This window comes from Aphelocoma coerulescens, chromosome 3 (genome assembly GCF_041296385.1).
Source record: "Aphelocoma coerulescens isolate FSJ_1873_10779 chromosome 3, UR_Acoe_1.0, whole genome shotgun sequence".
Classification (NCBI taxonomy): domain Eukaryota; kingdom Metazoa; phylum Chordata; class Aves; order Passeriformes; family Corvidae; genus Aphelocoma; species Aphelocoma coerulescens.
In genome coordinates, this window is record NC_091016.1 from 19,734,040 (window position 1) to 19,759,955 (window position 25,916).

A 25,916-nucleotide genomic window follows, 5' to 3' on the forward strand; every position below is an offset into this window, starting at 1 on the left:
CTCTGGACTTTCAAGGCCTATATTCTCTACTAATCCTTTTCTTTAAAGATTTCACTGTAACCTCTGTAAGGGAAATCTGGTAAAAGTGGCTAATATTAATAGTAACCTGTCCTACCTCAGTGCAGTCTCATGACAGAAGAAGACTGTGTAGAAATATAAAAGGAATTTAAATGTGCTTATTGGTTAGAAAGGTTTCTTTGGTTTACTTCTTAAGTTTAATTTTTTTGGCATTACAACATCTAAATTTTCAGCCAGTCTTAATTAGTAGTGGCCAGACGGAGGAAGGAGTGAGAGGAGTTTACTTGAGGTCCCAGGAAATTAAATTTTCAGTAATAAATAGCAGCACCATTTGCCTTGTCACTGATAGCAAGGCCAGGCCATGTCCTTCTAGCAGGGAAGCATGTTCAGAAAGTGAAAAACCAATTTCCTTTTGGTCCCATTGTGCTCAGAGAGCTTCAAAATTATTTTCTTGCTGATGACCTTCTCCTGAACACAGACTGAGAATTTTACTATGTTGGAAGGGATCAGTAAGGTGACTTACCTGGAAGGCTGGTAAGGATGAGAGCTTCCTGAGAAGGAAAACAGAAAGGCCTACAGACAGCAGTTACCTCAGAGGGTGATAACTCTGTTGTAACAAGTCAGAACTCATGTCCCAACAATTGCACTTTCTATTTTTTTTTAAAGTGACTTCATTACCTATTCCGATTTTGCAGACTTGCTGGATTTTTACAAACCACACTGGTTCTCATTAAGTTTTTGTCTCCATCTCCATGTGGGATTCCCTTTCAGTCCGTGGGAGTGAGATTGTTCTGCCTGGATCCTTCAGCAGCTCTGTGGCAGCCACAGCACCTGGGGACCCTCTCACTCGTTGTAGCAGTAAAAAGAAATTGTCTCATCTCATACCCCTGTATCTCCACCAGCTGTGGCTAAGCACTCTTCTTGTTCAGTAATTTTTCTTGTATTGCTCTGTCTCTCCCTCACACTCCTTTCAGAATTTATTTATAATAAGTTTCTGAGTGTCAGGTTTCCCATTCAGGAAGAAAAGGAAAAGGAAGATTCATGGCAACATTTTTGACCCAGAGACCTGTTTATCTCATGTTATTCCTAAATTTTCTTCCCATTCTTCTAAGAAGAAACGGGGACCCTCCATGAAAGCTAGTCATATGTCTGCCTACACATTACCACGTGTATATTAATTGGTCACATCTGCACCCAGACCTCTTCAGTCTCTGTCTTACATCCATCCAACAAGCCCAGACTGCGTTGTCCTGAGGTGGCCACACATTACTTTGTTACAAGCAGTGAGACCTTAACAACCATATCACTGCTCTTCTGCTCTTTAGCATTAATTATGTCTGTCTGCTACTGTCCTTCTGAAAGAGTTACTCTGCAAATGGTTGTTCTGTGCATCTGAAAAGGGGGTTTTGGTGACAGTGTGTGCAGAGTGCCTGTGACAGATTTTGTACATGCATGACAGCCTTTAATAACACCTTTGAATCTCAATCTTTATTACTAGCTATTAAGTAACTTCCTGCATGGCAATTCTGTCACTGTAACTGAGTTTGGTTAGCATGCTTATATTTCTCCAAATAATCTTATTCCATCTAAATGTGTCTTTTATCCCAAATAATAAGTATTCCTTTATGAAGTGAGCTAACAATGCATCATTTGTAACAGAGAAGTTAATGGGAACCCAAATGTAATAAGGGTTAGTGATCTGAAATTTCTCCATTCTGTGAGAACCTTGGTCTCAAGCAGGTTCAGCCATAATTATTTTAGCTAGGTAGAGAGAGAAATCAGTTCCGTCAGAGGCAAAACATTACCAGTTATGAAATGAGATCTGTACGTACAGACACACTGTGTTCGTGTCACTGCATGGGGATTGAGTACAGAGGAGATTAACGCTCAATCTTGGTTAATAATCCCTGTCTTTTATGACAAAAAGAAAAAAAATAGTTATTATGAGCCTTTCTAAAATAATGGGATGAAGGCAGCTGCCTGAGGCTGGATAATGAAAACCTGAACTGTCTGTATGAGCCAGGGACAATATTTAGGTGGAATACAGAATAGTTACTGAAGGGAGGGAGCTGCAGAATTTGCACAAAATCGGTTCACAGAGGTCTTCACTGCAATGAGGATGGGTTTTTTATTTCCCTTCCATCAGAAGAAGATAAAATACATGCAAAAGCTAACATTTCTGTGCAATGAAGATCTAAGGATTGATGATGTGAGCAAAAGAGTTTGTCCTCATGGAGGCTATACCAACATAGCTATAAATATATCTTCACACATTTAGTTCTGCATCTCCCTCTATAATAAGCCCCAAATATTTTGGGGTGAACCAGTCTTCTATTAGGACCAAGAAAAAAATAAGTAGTCAAAAAGGACCAACTGAAGAGAAAACCCGGGATGATGTGACGAAGCTCAAACATTGACCACGCTGAAATGAAACCCAAGCTTCAAAAAGCCTGAGGAATGGGAAAGGTCTTTGATGTTATCCCGTTTTGGTGAGACTTAACTGAGTTAAAATACACTTTCAAAGAACTGTTCATCTGGATTGACAGATCACAGACAGGGCCAAAGAAACAAACCAAAAAAGCTCATTTTTTGCCATTTCTTATCTGTGATTCTGAAATATTTGAGCAGTGGTCACCCTTGAGTGGTTTTTGGATGGATGTAAAATTGTATCCTTCAAATGGAGGAGCTGATGTTCCCCAGAGATGAGATTGAAATGGGGGGAGAGGGGGTGTTGTCCCCCCGGTACAGCATTTCCTATTTGCCTCAAACAGAATTTCTTTTAACAAAGGCCTTTGTGTGCCTTTTCTTTCACAGCTCAGCTAGCACTCAGCTCTGCAGGGTGTAACTTGTACTTCCCAACTGTCAAACATCTAAGGAACCTTTTTTCTAGTTGTGCTCCCAGTTGAGTAGGGCAAAAGGAGACAGTTAAGAAGTAATTTCCACCAGTCCTCGAGTAATAATTTTTCTAATATCCAAGTCATTAAAGCATTTCATAGCTGCCACACTTTCATTCCTATGAAGAAATCTAGCTTACAAACACAGACTTATCTGATGAGGATTTGGCTTCCATGTGAAGAAGTTGCTGGGATTTAGTAAGCAACAAAGTCATGACAAACTTGCCAGCACTACTTTTGCTGCTCCTGTATAATTGCCTTCAGGAATATTCTTTCATGGCCGTTCACTGCAGCATCTGTGTTTGCAGTGGGTGTGTCTGTGCATGGCTGTGGTCCAGTGTCTGTGCTGTACTGGAGCCAGTGGAGGTACTGGGTGTGCAGTCAGGATTTCCCCCTTTTGATCTGCGCAGAAACACCAGTCACCATTGTCACCTCCAGAGCTGTTCTGAGTCACTGCAGTAACATCTGCTGCTGCTGCTGCTTCAGTATCAGCTCCCACCAAAGTCAGAGGGAGTTATTTCATTGATTTCAGGGATCAAAGGGAAAGAAAAAAAAAAAAGAGAGAGAGGGAGCAAGGGAATGAGGTTGTCTGTGGGGTTTTTTCATCTCACTGATGTGTGACATTTCCATCTTCAGTTTTGATTAAATTTCCCTTAATTAGCCCATTAAGCTAAAGCCACCAAAGCTAATGATTGAAATGTTGGTTAACTGATGATCTTGTTTCAATGGAATTTGAAAGACATCATATTTCTAAATTAATAGTGGCATTAAACTAGAGAAGATAAAATGATGAACTATTTGTTGCAGAAATGCTGGTCTCAAGAGAAGGTTTGTACTGAAACTGCTTTCGTGTTAGGAAAAAATAAGATTAATAGGCAACCAAAGCAGCACTGATGGTCCTAACAGTGTTTAGCATTCACAGAATTTTTGTATTTAGGGACATTTCTGTCATTTTTTTCATCTCTGGTGAACTTGTGGAAACTTCTCAAGAGTTCTGGTCCCGGTGCTCCTGCAGGTGAAATCAGCAAGGCTGTCTCTTAACTTGAATGAACTGTAAATAAAAGTAAAAAGCAATCTATTGCATTCTGATATGGGCATGTTACATGGCACTCCCTTCAACAAGAGAAATACTGGTTTGTATCATGCCTTTGAGTTCTTAGGAGCTGAACATTTGATAATTCTCATAAGAACAACCCTTTATTGTTTGAAGAGACACGACATGAAAAGTGCATCAAAGCGTAACACCTTGGGGCATGAACCTTAGGTTCTGCCAAGGAAATTGCCTGAAGATATTTTTAGAAGTGCTTCATTGCCTAGAGGCACAAAGAAGGTCCACAGTAGTCTTTACTGAAGTATGTCTCTTCTGCTCCCTGAGCTAGTCTGCAGTAGTGGAGGAAAAGCTGACAGAGAGGAACTGTTTATTTGTCTTTATAATTAATTCTACAGCCTCAGTTTAACACCTTACAAACATAAATTCACATCAACAAACACAAATTCACATCAAAGTGTCCCTGTCTCCAAGTGGCATTTAGTGTGCACCCTGAGGGAACAGGTTGAGGATTAAATGCACCAGACTTAGTCCCTTCAATGCAGCACCAAGGGTCACTGTGTGCAGGGCACTGATTTTCACACAGAGCCATCTGAAAGATGTGCAGCTGAACCAGTTTCCACCCTACCTCTTCCTGGGCATTTCAACAGCACACAACAGGGAAGGAGAAGCTTCTGCTGAGCTAGAGTCTGTTTTTACAGCCTGAGGTAGGTGCTGGTTCTCCATAAAATACCAGACTGTGACCTGTGGTGTTCAGGACCTGTTTCACACACGGTTCAGTCATCTTTGCTGCTGGCACTGTGACTTGCAGGAAAAAGTAGATCAGAGCCCACTATGTCTGCTCAACAGCTTTTGTTTAAGTTTTGTATTGCATGTCTCAAACTGAACAGCTTATGTTTGTGCTGGAGCTTGTAATTTCATTTGAAGTGTTGTGGGATGTCAGCTGTAGAGCAACTGAGAGTGGGAGGCAAGAGGAGGGCAGCCAATTCAGTCAGAAGCCAATTTAATATCCAAGGATTTTATGTTCCTTTCAGTTCTCCTCCTAGGCATACCCACAAGGGGTTTCAGGTATCCCAACTAAGAACTGTGAGACTGCTGGCAGCATTAATCTTCAGTTGCCCTTTTTATGGATTTGGGAAGGCTAAAACTACACTTTTGTGATATTCAGACTTGTATGGATGGAGCTGCCACCTTTTGAACTGATAAAGATGGATCATTTAGCAAAGAAAATTGTGTCTTGCAATTTGGAGTTTCTTTTGATGCTAGGGATACTCTTCCTTCACCATATCCACCATTATTCCATATCCACCATTATTCCTGTCAGTCGCCTGCTCTTCCATGGCAGCTGCTCACATCGTTACAACAAATGAAGTCAGTTTTAAAGAAGTCTCTCCATATGTGCAATGCATGTCTTAAAGGAGTGAGAAATTTCAGTATTGGAGCATCGTTGCTTTTCTTTACCAGAACGAAAGAAGGAGGAACATAGTAACTATACAAATCTTTTCTGTTGTGTCAGGTTTTCTGATTCTGTCCCCAGCTGTAGCTTAGCAAGAACACCAATTGCAGAAGATGATGGCACTTTAACCTACATATCCTCAAAGTCGCATATATCCCTGGGGTCTGTTTTAGCTTCTGCCAAACCTCACTGTCCCCTCTGGAAAGCTGCCCTGTGTTTGAGAACAACATGGAAGTTGGTTACATTTGCTGACAGAGTCAGGAGGCTCAGTCAAAATCCCCATTGGAAACACAGGAATATGCTGTCCCAGAGTAAATATGCATATGATTAGGGAAAACTTCACTGGAATTTTGGTTATGAGGTTGGCTTGCTGGTAAAGGAGAGGTAGTATTTAAAAACAGTAGGAATCGCCAAGATTAATGTAAGAATACTAATAACATGCACAAAGCTAAGAGAAAATATTTTTAGACCCTGTGCCATGCAGAAAGGACCACAGTATGTGAGAAGAAAATAAAGTCTGCTAGTGTTTAGATTTTTGCTGCAAGGAAGAGACAGGATTTCTAAAGCCTTTCTAAATAAATAGAAAATACCTTGCTCCTCAAAAATACCTTGCTCTGTCATCATTTTCTTGTCTAAACTGAAACACCTGCAAGAATTCACATTCTGACTGAACATTTATCTCTAAAAGATAGAGCAGTAAGCACTAGCAATAGATCTGCATTAAAGAGACCACGAATGGCTTAACTTCTGCTGGTGTAAAACATCGAGATACAACAGAGAGTTAAGTTTAGAAAATATTTTTTATTCACTTGCAGCTTGTTCTACAGCATGTGATAGTTTCATGTTTTTATAGTCTTGATGCAACCTCTCAGCATTGTATCTGACTTCTGAGCCATGGTTGGCTGCTTTCAGAAATTGTTCTGTTTCCTAAGCAGAGCATTATGTTTTTATGTGGCAGATATGCATTGAGAGAACATGAACTTGCTAAACTAAGAGAAAACCTAAATCCATGAGTACACAAAATTAATGCATGGTCAATATACTGTCAGATTTGAAGTATTTGGTTGTGGGTAATTTTTGCTCTTCCTGTTGCCTTGTAATATCACTGAGGGTGAATTTACAGTGATCTTTCTTCTGGTAATGTAAGAGTGGCATAACTTCCTGGCAAAAGAGAGCTTTCCTTAAATCAGGAAGTGATTTAAGGCAAAACTCCTCATCTTCTATACAGAGATAATGAGGTCTGCTCTTCCTGTGGACTACCCAGTGTCAGTTCCTCTCTTTTGTGACTGCCAGGGCTGTCAGATATCCTTTGCTTCCTAGAGAGCACATCAACACCAAATACTTTCTAAAAGGGTTTCAGCCTTTGATTGCTAGTTCCTTTTAGGAACTCCCGATTGCTTCAGGAGCCCTGCCTACCTATTTTTCTTAATACTTTGGGGTATAAATCACTTGTGAGAATAAAATCACTTAGAGGGGTGTTTGTTTGGTTGTTTTTTTATTTGTGTCAGAATCCGGGGGACTTTGTTTTCTGACCACACACATACACTTCTCCCTCATTCAGGCTGTTTGTCTCTGGAGAGAAGAGGGGCAATATTGTCTTATTCTGTCTACCTTAATAAATGTGTAGCTCTCCTCTTCAGATCATCTTTCCTTGTTAGGAGTGAGCATACTTTCTCCATCGATTCATATTTTTATATGTGAAAAGTTTTTCTCCACCATTCAAAAGCTGCTATAATTGTTCAGAGCTCTGAATTTCATGTTCTTTAGCAGAATTTAATCCCATTTTTTCCAATCTGTGCAGGTTTTGGTTTCAGATCACCGCTTCATGGGAAGAAGGCTCTGATGCCATTATTGCTTTTGACAATGTCTCCCTTAGCCTGGACTGTTATTTAACAAGTAAGTTTTCCTTTCATCTGCAAACGACTTGTCTTTTATTTGCCATATAATTGAAACTCGGAAACTGTGGGGAACGGTCTGGATGTTGTTATCTTCAAAAGACTCTGAAAGGTAAAGGTCTGTGTCAGAAATCACTGTGCTTAGGCAGAGGACCCCATTCTGGTGCACTCTTACTGCTGGAGCAGAGCAGGGAATGGGTTTCCAGTTTGGCATAAGTGGACAGTGAGACATACAGTGTGGGGGAGCAGCTTCCAGCTGAGGCAGAACCATCACCTATACGCCCAGGCTGATGCAGAAGCCAGTCTGTGATTATAGATTTCCACATGACCTGGTTTGCTGTGTGACAGTTATCAAAATGAATGACAGCTGGACACTGGCTGGGGAAAGACAGGCATCCTGTGTCTGACACTGACTTGGCAATAACATTGGGTACCGTACTCCAGTTAAACTAGAACAAGGTTATTTTATTTACACTGACACACATTTAAGTCTGAATCAGAAACTAGGATCTTCACATTCTACTGCTCTAGGGAAAAATTTGGATTCTGATCCTGGCTTTGTGATTGACTGGCCTCTAGAATATGCCCAGTCTATATCTCTGATGCCAGATTTCACCATACATAGATTTTTATTAAACATTTGTGTCTGACTCATCTTTCATAATCTCATGCATAGTGAATTGCTTCGTTTGTAAATGTGTTCAACGATCTGCCACCCTGTACCTCAGACCAATAACTTACATAAGGGCTAGAGAATTGCTGCTCTGAACAAATTAAACTTCTGCCTTGGGCTGAGCAGCAGAACTTAAGTGCATCCTTTCTTCTCCCAGGCTTGAAGCTGCAACCTCTGTAGCCCTGTTCAGATTGAAAACCTCTAAACCAATTCTGTAGTCAGAATGCTTTGCATGTTTTGTGTTATGTTAATTTGCATTGCCTGGGGCATGAGTCTCTCCATTTATGCAGTGATACCTGTTGTTTTCTGTGCATAAGTACAATATACCTCAGGTTCCAGTATTCAGAGAGATCTTAAAATTAAGATAGAATTAAAGAAAATTCCTCATGGTTTTACTGGCTAAAAAAAAAAAAATTGTAACAGTTGCTAAAGATTGTATTCTGTATTTCTGCTTTGTGTCTTCATTCACTTGCTCTTTTGTCTACCACTCATTCCTGTTTATTTTTCTTTTGTCTCAGTTCTGTAACAAAAATGGAAAGTAAACCTGCCCATTTCTTTTAATAATGTTATATCCTGTGACTGCAGGCTCTTACTCTCAGCACAGAAGTCTGTAGCCCTTATTTTAGCTTCAATTTTGGCTTACATACTGACTCAGTCCCCCTCAGCCATAAACCAATCTGTGATTTCTTGTTTCCTAGTCAGTGGAGAGAAGACACCTCGAGGTACCACTCCAGACTCAAGCAATTTGCTCACCAGTAGAGGTGGCCAGAAGAAGTTTGGATGGGAACAAAAGCTCCTGGGAAATCTCCAGCTCAGCAGTGCCCCCATTTCTGATCCAGCAGGTAATTGTCGAGTCTGAGAAGCATCATCAGATAGATTTCCAGCTACCACAGATTTCAGTTAGATATGGCTAAATGCAATTTTTCCCCCAAAGCCTTTGTTTAGAGCTTTTCCCAAGTCCCTTACAAATAAAACAAAACAAGTTCTAGAAAGGAATTACCTTTAGCTGCTAACTGTAACTTGGATTTTGACCATAAGCTGGTGAAAGAACCAGAGAGGGCCTCTTCTTAAAGTAAAGTGTAGTTTTCAAATGTAAGATAGGTTTGTTTGGTGTCATGGTCATCTAAAAATTGGCAGGAATCAAAATGAAGTGTCCAAATTGACTGAGTTCAGATTTTTTTTAACCTGAACACCCAACTCCAGTTAATATAGACTTGGTTTGAACTAACATAGCCTCACTTTTTCAGTAAAATATTCATTGTCTATTTGAAACAGTACAGCATTGGATTTTGTTTTAAAAATATGATTTTTATTTTGTTAGAAATGTCAGTCTTGAATGTTCATGTTACTTTATTCCCCTCTACCCTTCAGCTCCTCTTTCCAACCTGTTGTAGAATTCCCTTCCCTGCCTTCTCCCTCCCATTGTCATCTCCCAAATGTTTCCCTCTCTCCTCTCCCAGGCTTTCCCACATACTCACAATACCTGTTTTGGGCTTTAAAGGTGCATTTCCATTTGAATCTGCTTCCTTCCCTCCTCCTTGCCAACCTCTCTTCCGGAAGTGGTTCGAGCAGCCACAACCTCCAGCCTACCTGGGGCAGCAGGGCTGACCATGGAAGTGAGGAGTAGCTACAGGAGAGACAAGCACTTGTTACAACTGCAGCCCTCAGCACTGTGTGCAGCTGCTTCTCCTCTCTTAGGGCCAGCTACCTACCTGCCAATTTGAAATACCACCTCTCAAGTTAGAGAACAAGGTTGATGTATGCCTCCTTTGCTCAGTCAGTAAGCCAAGGGATTTGTTCCTGCTGCCTCCTTCTCTCCCACTCTTCCACCTAAGAAGAGTCCTTTGCATCAGTTCTATTCTAGGCTGTATTTTATTTTGCTGCATGCAGGGCTCTGTTGAGGTGCATGAACTAGTGGTGTTAGCTCTGATGCTGACAGCAGTCTGGTCAGTGTGGCCAAAAGCCCTCAGCCTTCAAAGCCTCCCTGAAAAGCTGGATCTATGAGCCCGCTCCATGCTGCCACAGCAGGGCAGCTGCTGCTGCCTGAGCTCTCTTGTGAAGTGAGCTCTGGCAGCAGAGGCTGAGGGGACAGCCTGCAGGGTAGGCTGAGTTGCCATCACATGGATCTTACTGATGTTTTATGTCCTGAGTATCACACAGCAAGAAAAGTGCAGCAGCACTGCCAGGAGCCTCAAGGGAGCGAGACAGAGGCAATGAGCCCATATGAGAGGATGCTGGGCTGGGTGAAGCTGCACTTCAGCTGTAAAGGTCCTGTTTAGCTCTATTACAGATGTTGTGTGTGAGCTTGGGTTGTCACATAGGCATAATTTCCAAAAGTATCTTTATATGTTCTCTTTGAAGATCCTTTGAAGTCCGCCCTTCAGTATCTGTATTTCTGTTTCCTGCCTGTAAGTGGAGTTTTCTTTTAAGTGCTCTCAGTATTGCCCTTGGGTCAGTGATCTTGTGGTAGGATCCGTAGGCAGGTGTAGATTATGGATTTCTGGCTGACTTTCTGTTGGTGGTGATGTAGTTTCCTAAGGCAGCTGTACATTTCCTTCCAGGGTACCTACTGTTTTAGCAACAGAAAAAACATCAGATTTTAGATGCAAAGTTAATGTAAGGTGTGCGTGGGCTAGAAATCCTGTGTCTGTAAATTTCTTTGAGCATTTTGTTATTTCTTACTTCTCACTAGACCTGACATCATCTAGCTCTTCTGCTCCCTGTCCTATCTGAGGAATTCAATTTAAAGAAAGGCTTAGATAGTAGAAATAAAGGGAATCAGATTGCATGAGAGTAGAAGAGAAGGTCACTGAGGTACTTTGAGCAATTAAAATAATTTGTGATGACCTTGGGGTGAAAATTCAAGACAATTCCAATCTAAAACAGCTTGCCTATTTTCTGAGCTTTATCCTTGGTCCTGTTCATATTCTGTCTAAAATTGTCTCTAGCCCTTGGGGTTTGAAATCACTCCTACAGCAATTTTCTCCCCTCATGCCCTCAGAGTAGATAGGGCAGAAACAGAGAAGCTGAGTGGCAGCTTCTTGCAGTGAAAGTCATTGCATTTCTGAGGGTCTCTGCAGCACCAAATCCCCTTTTCCCTTTGTGTTGCTGAGCCCCTGCTTGCTGTCAAGAAACACTGCAGATGCTTGTTTGGTCCCTGGGCTATGTGTTTTACCCAGCTTTAATCTTGTTTCTTTCTGCATCCCGTAATGCATTTAAGAAACCTCAGGCTGAGTCTGTCAAGGCCTTTCCTTTGATGGGTACATATTTACTGTTGTGTGAGTGAACCAACAGCATCAGTGCCACCCCAAAGTCCCAAAGACTGCACTGACCAATATGAACTCAGCTAAAAGTAATTACAGCTAATAGGATCTTTGAGCTGTGTGATGGATCACATACTATAATATTTCCTTCTTAAGAAATCATACTAAAACAAAGAACTGTGTTCCTAAAGCTGATGAGACAACAGGATAATAAAATGCCCTCCCTTAGTCCCCAAGCCAGGTCAGCCTTCACAGCAGGAGCTACAGTCTGAAAGGCAGATACCACTTTGTTTACACAACATTAAATCCAAAGAAGCTCAATTGTTTTCAAGGGCATGGGCCCTCCATTTGCTCCTCTGGATCCAAGCACAACCTCTTATACACACCTGCTGCTTTTGCCTGTGCTTGGAAATCCATTTCCAGCAGAAGTGATGGTCAGCACCACCAGCCTCCCTGTCCTCTCTGTTCTCAGGCTCTGTACCTACTGACCTGCTTCTTCAGCCTTGCTGCTGCTGGTCATGAGTGCCTCCAGGTCATGCTCACTGGGGATTCAAAACACACAAGACAGCCACACTGTGAAAGATCCGGAAGCTTCCAAAAATGTGTTACCCACTGTAGTGTGTCACACCTGGGATAATGAACACACTGGGTTCAATAAGACCTGAAACCTCTACTACTAGTGCTGTTACTCTCTCAAGTTTCTTGACCAGCACAGGAATATTCAGGACCAGCACAGAAAAATTCCTGAGGTTTTCATGTCACACAGTTACTTGCAGTGCAAGGTGGCCATTAGGTGTTCACAGGGCAGTGCAAATTATTTCCTTTTCAATTAACTAATGATGTATTATTTGCTGGAATACCGGCTTCTTGCTGAAAGTTTGCAGGTGAAACTTGATTCTAGAAGCAAGATTCTGGAAAAAAAAAGTTGTAACAAGGTCTGCATACACCAGAAGATTGAAGCAGCTTTAATGGAGCCAGGATTTTTCATTGAGATGGTTAAATTTGTACAAAAGGCTGAGTGCTGTTTATTCTCTTGTAAACCCAGGCTTAGTCTTTGGTTTTAAATTGATTAGGTATTAGTTTAAGTAAAACTGAAAGCTGCTCAAACCATACTATCATTCAACTACCAATTAAAAAGTTAATTTATATCAAACCAGGGCAATTTCCTTTTATACACAAGGCTAGAATATGGGAAATTTGGGCATATAAAGATACAGTGAGCAATAATGAGGAACTTGAGGTAAACAAAGTACTATCATGGAAACTGAAGGAGACAAAATAGGATTCTCAGTAGGCAAAAGGAGATAACAAGACACAGAGCAATCAAGCTTTAATTAAAGATTTCTGGTGCTTCTGAATAGGCTTTAAATGCCATGAGGATAGGCTTTCTTTTGATGTTTCAGCTTCTCTTCTGTCCCACTGACAACTTATTTGTGTCAGGGCATAGTACAAAAACGGTGTGTTATGCAATGTGCAAAAATATTAACCTTTTTTCCCCTCAAACCTTGCATTGTTTTGTCCCTTCTTCTCTGCATATCCACCAGCCATTGTGCAGCCTTGGTTTATTGCATGGAAACTGCCATCAAATCATTTTCTCATCCAGACTGGATTATGGTTTTTCTCCAGTCTCTTCCCCACAGCATGTAGTGGTTGCACAGATTTTGTGTTTTCCATCAGTGAGAGTCCTGTTTTGAGTACTTCCATGGCTGTTTCTCGGAAGAACTCTCAGTCACATTAGTTAATCAGATGAAGGAGCTGAAAGGAACAGCGGAGCAAGTATTAAGTAAAAGAAAATTACATTTGGTTGCTCTTTGTGTGCAATTATACTAACTGAACTGTTGGTATAATGCAATAAAGGTATCTGCAGAACTGCATTTTTATATTATGCATCAATTAACACAGTGGATAACAGCCCAGTACCCTCCCCCCAACAAAAGTAACATTCTGAATAGTGATGGAAATGTTTGGACACAACAGTGGGATCTCAGAATATGTAGGTATGAATTTCTTTATTGCAGTGTTTACAGTTGCTTTCTCCGTAGGATTGAAAGTAGCAACAGTGCAATACTGAAAATCAGCACGCAACCAGATACAACCTAGCAAAGTTGAATTGGCATAATTGCTCTCTAGAGTTAATCATGCAATTGAAATAAACAGGGCAATTCACAGGTTTCAGACCTAAATTTCAAAGCTGCTCACTCTTAAGAATAGCAGTTTAAATTGTACAGAAACTGCTATAAATCTCAGGAAAGGTTTTGAAACAATTTTTCCACCTCCACCCAACTTGGTCTTTGTTGTCTAATGTGCATTTCTACCATTCTGTGTAATTATGAGCAAAACAAATCCAAAAAGTTGGTAGCAAGTATCATTTAACACCCTTTATGGAAGACTCTTTGTGAAACATAAAAGGGAAAAGAAATTAGCTTTCTTCATGCTGCTTTGTTAGTGTCTGGTTTCAGAAGGTGGCAAGAAACAAAGAGTTCTCATTGCTGTCCAAAGTCAGTAGTGCTCTTACCCTCTTACACTGACCACAATTTCCTACAAGGATGCCCTGACAGTGTTCCCTATATGTAAACACGTAAGAAAAATCTAAAGCATCAATCAAGCTTTTGAGTATTTATTTGAAATGATACTCAGGATCAATCTGGCATACATTTGTCATCATTGCAGATGCTCTTGCTGAACTGAAAAACTCATCTAAGCCTTCTGTTGCCGCCCTCATTTAGAAAACAGAGACAGAAATAGTAACTCCATAAAGAGTGGAAAAGCTGACCTCTCTTAATCTAGTCATACCTCTGTAACTGGTTCTTGTTTTGCCGGCAAGACTCACTAATTTCTATGATCAGTTTATATCCCCTTAATACCATTTTGTAGACACACTTAACAGGTCAGGGACTGTGATTGTGAGCACAACCTAGTTCTGCCACTTACCATCATCTTTCAACCCCCTGCCCCATTAATCTCTGGCAAATTCAATTGTGGGAAAGGTAATAATCTCCAATTACTGCTCACAGAACACTGTTAAATGGCAGAACCCAAAGCAAAATTGAAATCCTTACCTCAATGAGTATGTGTCTTATATATGCTTGTAGTATATTTTGCCTACAGGCTTCCAGCACAGACCAACCCTGGAATTACTGGTAATGCATAACTGAGATTGCTTATGCACTGAGTAAAATCTACAGCTCTCCACACAGCCCATGGTGCCAGTGGCAGCCAAATGTTAGTGAAGATTAAAGTGGGCAGTTTCCTATAAGCCTCTGATTTCCCATATTGGCCAAATATTGCAAAGGATGCTTATGGAAGTTTTTACAAATAGGTGAAGCAAACATTCCACATGTTCATGGCATCAAGCTTGATGACATCTGCCTGAGAAGAAGAGGTAAAATGTACTCCCTGAGGAAGAATTAATTGCATCCAGAAGTTTAGCCACCAGGGTTCTTATGCCCCTGAAACATGAGAATTTATAGCCCTTTTTAATGTGGATTTTTACTCTACTGGAAGTAGGAATAGCCTTTTGCTCTGCATAGAGGTTGTCACAGCAAGTTCCACAAACTGTCTACACGCTGTTTTAAAGCACTGAAGCGTTTCACTAGCATGTTACTCCAGGTTCCAAAATAAGCCAAGTACCTTGGTGCTTGGTTGGCAATTTGCTCAAATCACTGAAGTTTTGGTCAGGAATGAGCTTAAACTAAGTTCAAACCAGCTTGATTTAACAAATGTCAGTTAATACATTTAGGCCCTTGAGGTGCAGCCAAAATGCCTCTTTCTGGTTTGTGGCATGGAGTTTGTGTGCTGTATATGTGCCAGTGAAATCGCTTTCTCTGTTAGAAGTACAAATGTGCCTTAGGCTTTGCCCCACGGTTTTCTCTTCAGTGTTGCTGGTTGTTATTTGCAGCAGTGCCTGCAGCAGCATTGCCTCAGGCTGCAAGTGGTATCAGAGCTTCAAACAAATTAGTAATTTTAAGTCTTGTGGGGTTTTGTTCACTTTGTTTTCCAAGAGCGGGATATCACTTCCCTTGTGCCGTGGCTGAAATCCAGCAAGTTGATTGCTGTGCATTTCATGTATCTAGACAAACTGTGTGAAAGCTAGAATTTCTACTGTGCAAAAGGATGAGCAACTGTGTGTATAAATATATCAATCAGTAAATTCTTTATGGAAAGAAAATTATGAAGGAAGAAATTTCTTTTTCAATTGTTTCAATAGAGCCAAAATGACATTTTTTGCAAAATGTTGCTTGTGGGACCTTGCCAATGTGTTGGGGACCTTGCCAGGGTGCCCGAGGACGGCAGGTGAGTGGGTGAACAGGCAGAAACTTAATGTTTCCTCTGCCATGTTTATTTTAAAAGGGAGGATTCTATCAAATTGAATTGATGTATTACTTATTCACTGAAATATAGTACCCCAATTTGAATCCCACTGTGATCTCCACTTCTTCCCCCCCAAACCCCCCCCCCCGCCCCCAAACAGAGATTTCCATTTTTTAAATCCAGGTAGCATCTTGCAGCTGCCAATGGCAGACTATATAGGGACCCTACATTAAAGTACATGTTGGTTTTTGTCATGGGAATGCTCAGCTCTTTCTGGAAACTGGGTATATGTAACTTGTGGGAAGTTGGGCAGAATTCCACAATCTGCTAGTTTTTTGGGGAGGTTTAGCCTGGAGAGTCCTGCTGTTCTTGCCCTGGTGTGTGAAGTGCTGGCAGTGTTATCCTGCCACACACTGCAGAAGGAAGGAGGGATGGACTGTGCGCTGTGCAAGAGACCACAGTTATTCACAGATGGAAAAAATCTATGCTTCTCACCAAGCTGCTTAAGGATTTTCGATTCTGTGCTGCTGCTTTAGTCTTTGGAGATCAAAATAATGTTTCAAACTGAATTACTGTTAACTGCTGTGGCATGCAGCAACCTGTAGAAATGCTCTCTCCAAGCTCATAAGACATGCTGCAGTCATTTCTAGAATCAAGAGAAAATCAATACTTTGCAGGGAGTGAAATCTTACTTTTAAAAAAGAAGTGGTGGGTTATTAAGGCAGGCAGTATTCTGTTTTGCTGCTAGGTTGTGGTTTCAGATCTTGGGCTCCTGTTACATCTGCACACTGAGGGTTGGCTTTGTGAAACTTGAGGCAGGGGGGGAAGTGTGGGGTTTTTAGTCTGTATCCAGAATTGTAACTAAGATCCATCTGTCCTAATTGACGAGGAGCAACTTCTTCCTATGTCGTATTATGTCCCATTTAATTCAGTGACAAAGCTGTTCCATGTTGGACTGGCTTCCAGTATTTATAAACAGGAGTAGGGCTGTTTTCACATCAGTGCAGCAATGACAAATGAGGAGATCGTGCAACACCTGGCTGTAGGTTTTACTAAAATCCCTACTGGTTTAAATCAGGCAGTCTCCCCATGGACTTCACTTGGGCCAGACTTCCTCCTGGAAAGTTTTGGGCAAAGATTACTACCCAGCTCTGCTAGTTCTGAAGCACATTTTTTCCTGTTCTTGTCTACCATTCACCTGAATAAAGTAAGTAAATATTCTTGCTAGCACTGGCTGCAGCAGCTGCAGAACCTGGGAAGCTTTACAGACAATCTTATATACACCATTGTGTCCATTACAACAGGACCACTTTTGAAATCCAAGATAGCACCTCCTGTGCTCAGTCGTCTCCAGGCTCCTTACATCGTACTCCCTGGCATAACATATCCATAGGTTTTCATTCCCCATCCTCTCAAGCTCTTAAAAGCCAGATTCTAAGCTCTTGGTGCATATTGAGTAATCTCAAATTAGCAGCAGTGCTTGCCCTTACCCTCATACTGCCTCTGCATTGGAAGTGAGCCCCCTATAGTCTGCCTAAAGGCAGAAAACACAAAAGCTGTTCTGGTTGCCTCGGTTCTGAGTCTGAAGGCATAATGTTTGCAGCAGAAGGACATTCTCCTTCTGTTCCACCAGGACTTTTAAGGAACCAGAGGGCCACTTCAAAGCATTTTGAAATAAGATGTAGTTCGCTTATCCCCCCTCCCTGGAACCCAGTGGAAGCCAAGAGCAGCCAGTTTCAGGTCCAGCTGTGCTGTGTATTACATGTGGAATCGCCTAGAGATAAGTTTGCCAAGGTCAGGTAAGCAGATACCTAAGGAGCGACTTTTATTTCAAGGGACTAAATCAGAAATGTAAAGCTTAACCATAGCAGCAGTCTGCACATGCTGTGATCCGTCCTAGGTTTTATCACTTCCAGTTTTCCATTTTGATTCTCTCATGTTTTGGGCTTATTGTCCCCTTGAAGGTCACCTGCATGTCCCTTTGGGAACATGTTTGATATTTCACTGGAGACGTCCAAATGGTTTCTTATTGTTCCGCTTACCTGCCTGCTTTACTGAACATATGTTTCAGTGCAGGTGGCTAAGCCCACTGGGGTATTGCAATGTTAAATCACTGTGATAGCTGACAGAATGAGTCTCTCATCTTCCAGTTAGTGTGAGATTTTCCTTTGGGTTTGGGGTGGGGTTTGCAAGGATAAACACAAGTAACTTCTGGTGCCGGACTGTTGGTACCAGTGCTACTGAAGTATTTTGCTTTAATATATAGTAGACCTTGCTTCCTTAGGTGCCTTTACCCTCTTACCTGTTGTTTTGGGGTTTTGGGGGCATTGCATTGGAGGCAAAGGAGTAGAGGGGAATTCTTCTATTTGCTATCTAATAATTTTAAGACTTTATTACTGCCACCCGTTGCAGAGGGACTGGAGAAATAAGTGAAATAAGTATAAGTAAATGAAACAAGTAACAGTGACAAAATCTGTAGAGGGCCTTTGCAGGGGAGTTTTGAGGAAGGGTGGTGTCGATTTTTCAGTCAGAAGGGATTATTCTCTCAGCAGTACTTAGATTGGGAAATTTTCTTAAAGAGTGGCAGTTTTACACAACACTGTATTACCAATATTTTTCAGAAATACTGGTCGCCTTATTTCTTAAAGTTCTGTCAAATTCTTTGATCCATTTCACTCACTGAACTTTTTTTACAGGAAGGAATTTAGCTCAGCTTCAGGATTAGTTTGTGAAAAGATAATTCAGATGTTTTTTTCTGGATAAGCTAATGTGTTTTCTTGTATTTCTGGAGGGTGAACCCCTCCAGTAAGAGTATCAGTAGAACTTTTGGCCTTGCTCATGCAGACCATAATTTCTAGACCACATCAGCTTAGACAATAGCTCCAAATTCCAAGAAGCAGATCAAGCTAATCATAGGACATCCTAAGTTGGAAGGGACCTGCAAGGATCATTGAGTCCAGGTCCTGGACATTGAGTCCAATTAATGCCCTGTCTGAGCTAATTAGTATCACCGCTGAAGGAGTCTGCATTGCTTTTGTGGAAGCTGGTGGGAAAATGGTGCCCTTTGAGAAGGTCATATGGAAGGCTGACTGGACCAACATAATTTGTAGAAAAAAGCTTCAGATGTGTTTCAAATCTTTTTCCTTTAATGGCAGTAGAACTATGTAATGGAGCTTATCATATTGTGTATATTAGATTCTTAATAAGTATGTTTGATAAATCATGTCATGTTCACAAAAAATGCTTAGTCCACTTATTTACTATCTAGATCTTAGTTCTGATTATATAGGAAGTATTTCCTGATATACTAGAAAATAAGTTAAGGTGGGTTTTACAAAAGCATTGTGGTCTTGGGACTGTGCTGCTCCTAAAATGAATCTTTAAGGAAAAGTACGTAATTTTCACCATTGTGTATTCAAACTTTAAAAACTAGATTTTTTTAAGACACAAATTAGCAAAGCCTTTTCCTAGAAATCTATTTGTACAGGATTAATACTTCCAGTTGATGGAAATGGCTGTAATAGGGATGCATTGATTTACACCCACAGATCTGGCCTAGAAAATGCAGAGCTGGATGCTTGTTTTACAGGCCTCAGTCAGGTGTTTTGCTTTCTGAAGCTTAATTTGAGTCTCCTGTGAGCAAATAATTATTCAAAATGCAATTAATCTATTGTTATGTTTTAATCACAGTGATGTTGTTCTATTTACAGGTTTTTATCTAATTAAGAGTTGCTTTCCCATTTAAAATAAATTCAATAACCAAATGTCTCTAGAAAATGAAAGGGCTAGAATGCACCAGCCTTGAGATTATGAATGAGCACTTAACAGCCCAGAGGGCAGAGCCTGAAACTGGGTGGACTCTTGCATTTTTCTCCACTCTGTGCTTTTAGCCTTTTCAAGCCTTAGGAAAAATAAAACTATGTTTATTGCTGTGATAGATTTCAGGAGATGTTGATGAAAAGCTGTCATATACTGAGATACACAGCACTATGAGTCTTTTAAAAGAATTCTGTATTTGTTTGGATTAAAACCTCAAGGCTGGGTTCTTCTCTTGGTCCAACAAGCAGAGCAGATAAAGAGCAGAACAGCTACTTGATCTTCGGGTGTTGGGGTCATGCTTTGCCTATGTCCTCCTTTCAGATCAGTGGTTGTTCACAACCTGTGGTGCCAGTGGACCCTATGGCCCCACACAGAGCCAGTGCAATGATGCCTACAGGAACTCCAAGCTCAGAGTGGTCGTGGGGGCTGAAGGGATTCTCCAAGGCATTCAGATCTGGAGAGTACCAGCAACCAACACATACAGGTGAGGGAACTGTCTCTGATTGTCGTGATGTACCTGTGTTTGAAACTATCCAAGCTGCAGTTACATGCTAGGCATTTCTGAAGTATTACATTCAGAAGTGTGGCCACATCTACTGGGGTATTACTTGTCACTGAGCCTGTGATTTCCAGCCTCTCTAGTCTCAGATTTGTTCCCTGGAAGATGCAACTTTTTTGGTGAAAGAGAAGAAACTTTCTGAGGCAGGCAAATCTTTACCCTAAATGGTTACAGGTTGGGAGAGCTCTATCAGTAGCTGAAAATGAAGCATTTTCACCTCCCCAGACCAAGAGGAATACATTTCTCATATTTCATTCTTTGAGCTCTGGGATCAGAATGAGTTTTTCCCACCCTTCATCTGGCGTGGAAGGCATAATCATGTGTCAGCATTTCTTACAGGACAGCTTGCATCAACCTCTGCTCAGCATCTTCACTTTTTTGAATCTAGACACAGCAAGCTGAGCCTGTAAGCCTGGCTTACCACTGTAGAATTGATTCTGGAAGCCAGCCACCTAAATGGTAGCCTCTGTGATACTGAGGGTTCTAACACTGAAATCCCCCTGTGGAGTTATTTTCAAAGAGAGGTGATCAGATACGGTTCAATGCTAGTTAATCAGATTTTTACCAATCATTTTTTCCTTTTTGCTCTTGCTGGGGAAAGAAGTGCAATCGAAGTGTAGTTCACTGTGTCTGAATGGTAACATGAAGCCATTACATGCATCACTTTGTAAGCAGAACTGTCAGTTTGAACCAATGACTGCCTAGTGGTGTTGTTCTGCAGCATTCCATATTGAAACCAGTGATGGTATCTTGGATTTCAAAGCAAAACATTCCATTGAAGGCTTTGAACAAATTTCAGTTACAATTTGCTGGTCCCATCTGGTTTTTTTCCTTTATATTGAAAAAGAATGTTAATGTTGAGGGTAGATGTCAGTCTCTTAACAGAGGTCTAGAGCAAAGAAGTTTTGAGAAACTGGCTAGGCTAGGCACAAGTTCTGCCTGAGTGCCTATTCCTACAAGAATTGATGGTAATGCAAAAAGCATTCATGATATTTTACCCAGCTATCAACAAGGAGTTGCCTGAGGTGAATAGAATTTTTCAGAACCAGCATCCAGTAAATATGGTTATAAAGTATAGCCCAAAAAAGAACAGGCAAAACAGCCCAAAAGCTTACAGTACTGTCATTTCTTTAATATCAGAGCCCAAGAAGAGCCAGAATTCCTGTGCAACTCCAGGCTGATTTTTTGCTGCACAATACAAACCCTGGGCCTTGCAGGGATGACCTGTCTATTTAAGTCCTATAAATGACCTAACAGACTTTTAGGTTCTGTAGAGATAATAGATGTATAATGTCGTGCATAACATATATATAAAGGGATGACATTCTCTTTTGCACCTCTTAAGGCTATAGTAGAAAATTCACAGCCTGGGGAAAGCAGGAGGCAATTGTGGGCTTAAATTAACTTGACATCTTCCTGATTCTGGTCTGCTGAAGGGGCAGCAGAATCTGCCAGCATAGCATCGCCCTAGGAAAATGTCAAGTTGCAATATCAGTTCCAGGGCTTCCCAGGGTCTGGACTCACTGGCAGTGTTTAGCTCTGCCCTGCAGTCCTGCTGCAGTGTGGGTCCTGTAAGTTCTCCTCATGGGCACTGCTGAAACACCTAACACAGAGAGAAAACCGTCCTGCTGCCTGCTGGGCTCCCAAGAAAGCTGATGTTCTGCCATATCAGTGTGTTTTACACTGTGTAATGTACACCCCTGGTAATCGCAGAAGAAGGATATCGATTTTGTGAACATGAGGCAGAATATGCTTTATTAAAATACAGACAGCTCAATTTTGCACAAAACTCTGCCAGCACAAACCAACCACACCCAGAAAACCCCACCATCTGTGCAGGCCTGGGTAGGCTGCCACACACTGTGGTGCCCACATTGGAAAACTGGAGTTTTACATGCTCTGGTTTGCTCCCGTGGGACTTCACATTGCATAACAATGAAGTTAAACATTATAAAAGAGAATTTTTTGTTTCAGATTTCCTTCCAGCATTCAGAAGGTCTGGTCATGTAGGTCTATGACCAAGTATGACAGAAGTGAACTGTAGTAAATTACACATTACCATCTGCTATCCAACTTCTTTTCATTTTTAAGGGAAGAGGTTTTGGTCCATTTTGCTGAGTGCCTCATTTGTGGTCACTTCCACTGTCCTCTCTTCTCTATGGTCCTTTCACATAAGGTGGCACAAGAACACAGCCCACTGGAGTGCAAAATTGTGTCATTCTGAGTCAGCCAGCCTAGGCACAGCATTTTCTCATACTCTCAAGACTAGGTCCAGTGTTTCCCATAACCTGGATGTTATGGTGCATATTTTTCTCCAGCCCTGGTTTGCACAGCCTGGTTTGCACTCTGCACATCCTGAACCTTCCTGAAGGTGTGGGCTTCTTTTTCAGATCCCACAAGTGTCATAGTAAAAGAAAATAAGGAAGGCAGTGGAAGGTACTCTGTTCTTGTGCTGGGTGGGCTAAACCTTTCTTCAGGGCCAATATGGTTAAAAGGATTCCTCCTGTAAAAGAAAGATGTTCTATTGAAAGGGATCCTGTTAAAGTTTGAAGTCAAGAGAACTGTTTAAATAGTGACACCCATTTTGAATAGGGAATGACTGTCACCTGAATCTACCAGGTTTTATTTGTCTGCAGCCTTTGAATGAGGCCAAACTGGGTTTCCGGAACGTTCTGACATCATTGCTTGTCCGCAAAATCTGTTCTTACATGGAAAAGTATGGCCCCTACTGGCAGCCAATTAGCCCTGCCAGCTTGTTGTGCCTGGTAGTGCACCTCATTAGCCATTGCAAAATTCTACAGCAAATCAACTCAGTCTTCAGATTCATGCAGCATCTGTTCAGGGTGGCCCAGTGCTTGTGTCCATCACTTTTTCTGCTGGCTCCGGTACAGCCTAACTGAGGACTGATTGCTTTGGTTATCAGCAGTGGCATGAACATAATCATGTCACATTGCCATGATCTAATATGCTTTTTGAGATACTGCCTGTTTGCAGGCAGGACTATGCTGGGCAGAGGCAGAGAGCAGCCTGGTGCTGGAGGAAAGGAGATGTTAAAGCAGAGCACCTACACTGTGCCTGGTAGGAAGCTGAGAGCAATTTTTTGAGTTCTCAGTCTTGCCATCTCTGGTTATGTGCTCTAGGTGGAATTTTGCTCTCACAGAAATAGATGGAAAGTTACTAATGTCAGTGGAGAATTACCTGCTTGTTTCAGATCTAAACTGAATTGCTGTACCATCTCTGTTTCGTTGCAGCAAAGATGTGTGTTTTATCATGATCTTTAAAAAGTGCTTTGAAATCCTTTGCTGAAAGCTGCTTTATGTCCATTGTTAGAAAGGGAGAGGGAGGAACTGAGCAACACAGTGTTGCAGCCACATCTTTGGGTACATCAACAACAGTAAGCACCTCTGAATCTTGACTGCTTGAAATAAAAACCCCAGAGCCTTAACTGAGACTGAAGCAGCCTGTGTGTAACCTGCCCACTCCTGGCTGGAGACCAGGAGATGTTCCTGGTCACCATGAGTTTGACCAGGGGGCTTTTGCCTTTCTTGTTTACTGCAAGTAGTGTCATCTCTATCTACTCTTCTTTCTGTATTCCTCTGGTCCTGGGAATAAGAGAGCTGTTTTCCATCTGGTCCATGCTACCAGGACCAGTTACGCTGTCTGCTTTCTCAAATCTCCCTCTGTCAATCTCATGCTTAATGTTCTCTTTAGCCATATGTCCTGTTTTTACCAGTTTTCCTGCTTCTGTTCTTTCTCTTCCTTGCTGAAAACTTCTCAAGGATGTGCCTTCTGGGAAACAAGATGTGTTTCATATATTAAAGCTGGAAACTACAGGGAGTTGCTCAGTCTGTTCTCAGCAGTGTTTGCCCAAGAATCAATGTGAAAGAATCTGTTTTGTAACTACCCAAGCTCACAGATTCAGAGTAGAAAACCAGTCTTCAGGATTTGGGTTTAGATTTATTTAGAATGTCAGGACTTCAGGGCACAGCTCTGTGCCACCATGTTCAGGTGTGCAAAACACTCAGTGCTCAGAAGTGGTTTGTGCTCCCTTCCACCTGACTGGGACAACTCAGGTGCCAGCCTCTTGTTTTCTTTTTTCTGCAGCATCTCAGGCTATGGAGCTGCTGGTGGGAAAGGAGGGAAGAACACCATGGTGCGGTCCCACGGCGTGTCTGTGCTGGGAATTTTTGACCTCCAGAAGGATGATACACTGTATATCTTGGTGGGACAGCAAGGAGAAGATGCTTGTCCTAGTGTAAGTGACTGCCTTTCTGTTTTGCCTTCATCCCTTCTACCAGTCCATGGAGTTCTGTCTTTTCACACAGAAACATGTTGTCTTCAAGGGGTTTGGGGCTATAGGAGTCAAGGAATAGGTACAGTTTTACTGAGAGAGCATGAGAAGATGAAGCACCATGTCCCTGTGCTCGCTTCTCTTCAACATTTGGGCCCATTATTTTTTATCAACATTATTTTGTTGATAATACAAAACAGGTTCCTGACTGATCTGCCTATCTCAGAGCACCTGTGCAGGGGTTTGGAGACAAAAGACAACTCTGCCTTCCATTCCTCTGGAGATCAGTCTTCAAGGCTGACTTTGCAGGGTTTTGCTCTTGCTCCACTATTGAGGCCAACCCTGCCATTATCATATACTCTGCACCTCTAGAGATACCCACTTCACAAGGCCTGCTTGGTTATTCTCCATATGGGAACAGGAAAGACAAATCAGTTGTTGCTGGATCGGTCCTGATTTTTGTGTTACTAACCAACTCTTACTGGAAATGTCTTGACAGAAAGATGGACACTATTTGCATGCACAATAGTTTTTGTATTCTTTGGAGGAGGATGGGGGAATAGGACACTCTCATGGAGCAAACTAAGCATTATCTGATGAAATTTCACCTACAGGTTTGAGCTGGACATTTAAATGATGTGCATTTCTCAGCTGTTAATGGCTGGCATCCAAGAGATGAAAGCTTAGCAGTCTGTTAGAGCAGAGAAAGGTTGAAGGATATAGACAAGTAAAAGGGTTTCTCAAGTCTGGCTGCTGAAGTAAATAATGCTAAAACTAGAATTACACATATCTACAAACAAACCATTAATATAAAGCCTTTTTGAAATGAGAAATGGCCTAACTCAAACGTCCATCCAACGTCTTTAACTAGGACATTCCAGCTGAGGGTAATATATGGACTCATTAAATTGCAGGCCACTGTAATCTTAGTGAGAATTTATTGAGTGCTAATGTAATTCTTTCATTGAGGCAAAGAGATTGCATTGACTTGTAGAGGGGACTTTTACTAGATTGGATTGTAATCAGTTATGTCTTTGCCATGAAGGATTATTTTTTTTATAATCTAGTGGTTCCTTTGGGTCATTGACTTTGTCATTTTATTAATCATTCCCACCCAACTCCAAATCAATTAAGGAGAGGGAAAAAATAGGGAAAGGAGGACTGTTTAGTTCTTTAGGCAAGTCTGCACACACAAACTGTATGCCATTCAATCTCTAGCACAACTTGGAACATATTTTGTGGTCAGCAGAATAACTTGTAATTTGAGTATGATTTTATCATGTTCTTCTTCCAAAAGAAAACACATACATGAGAGTAGAAGGAAGCAGAAGGTCAATCCTACTATAACAAATGTTTGTGTATTTTTTCCTGAAAGTGTTGTTGGTTTAGTAAGTTCAGTGAGCAATATATGTCCAATATAACAAGATAGCATTACTGAGACAAAACCTGGAAAGTAAAATAAGCTAAAAGCAAAGTTTGCAACTTTAAAATGCTCACAGCAGGGTCCTGCTTGTCACTTTAGTGCTCCAATTTTAAACCAGGTCATAGTCCTGAAGTACATATAAATGATGGTTTAGTGTTGTGATTGAAATCAGTGAATTCAGGGATTTGCCTCATACAGAAAATTCTGTATGATGGAAGGGAAAAAATGCTAAGTAGGAAATTTGGAGGCTTTTTAGTGAGGTATTT

General features: G+C 41.3%; 1 protein-coding gene across 1 annotated transcript in view; it reads left to right on the plus strand.

The window, feature by feature from the left end:
* Window positions 1-25,916, plus strand: part of ALK (ALK receptor tyrosine kinase) — a 312,464-nt gene that overhangs the window by 257,212 nt on the left and 29,336 nt on the right. Inside the window, exons 11-14 of the mRNA XM_069008374.1 lie at window positions 7,218-7,312; window positions 8,683-8,826; window positions 19,699-19,861; window positions 24,041-24,191. Coding sequence (XP_068864475.1) covers window positions 7,218-7,312; window positions 8,683-8,826; window positions 19,699-19,861; window positions 24,041-24,191 — 553 coding nt within the window. The remainder of the gene's footprint in view (window positions 1-7,217; window positions 7,313-8,682; window positions 8,827-19,698; window positions 19,862-24,040; window positions 24,192-25,916) is intronic.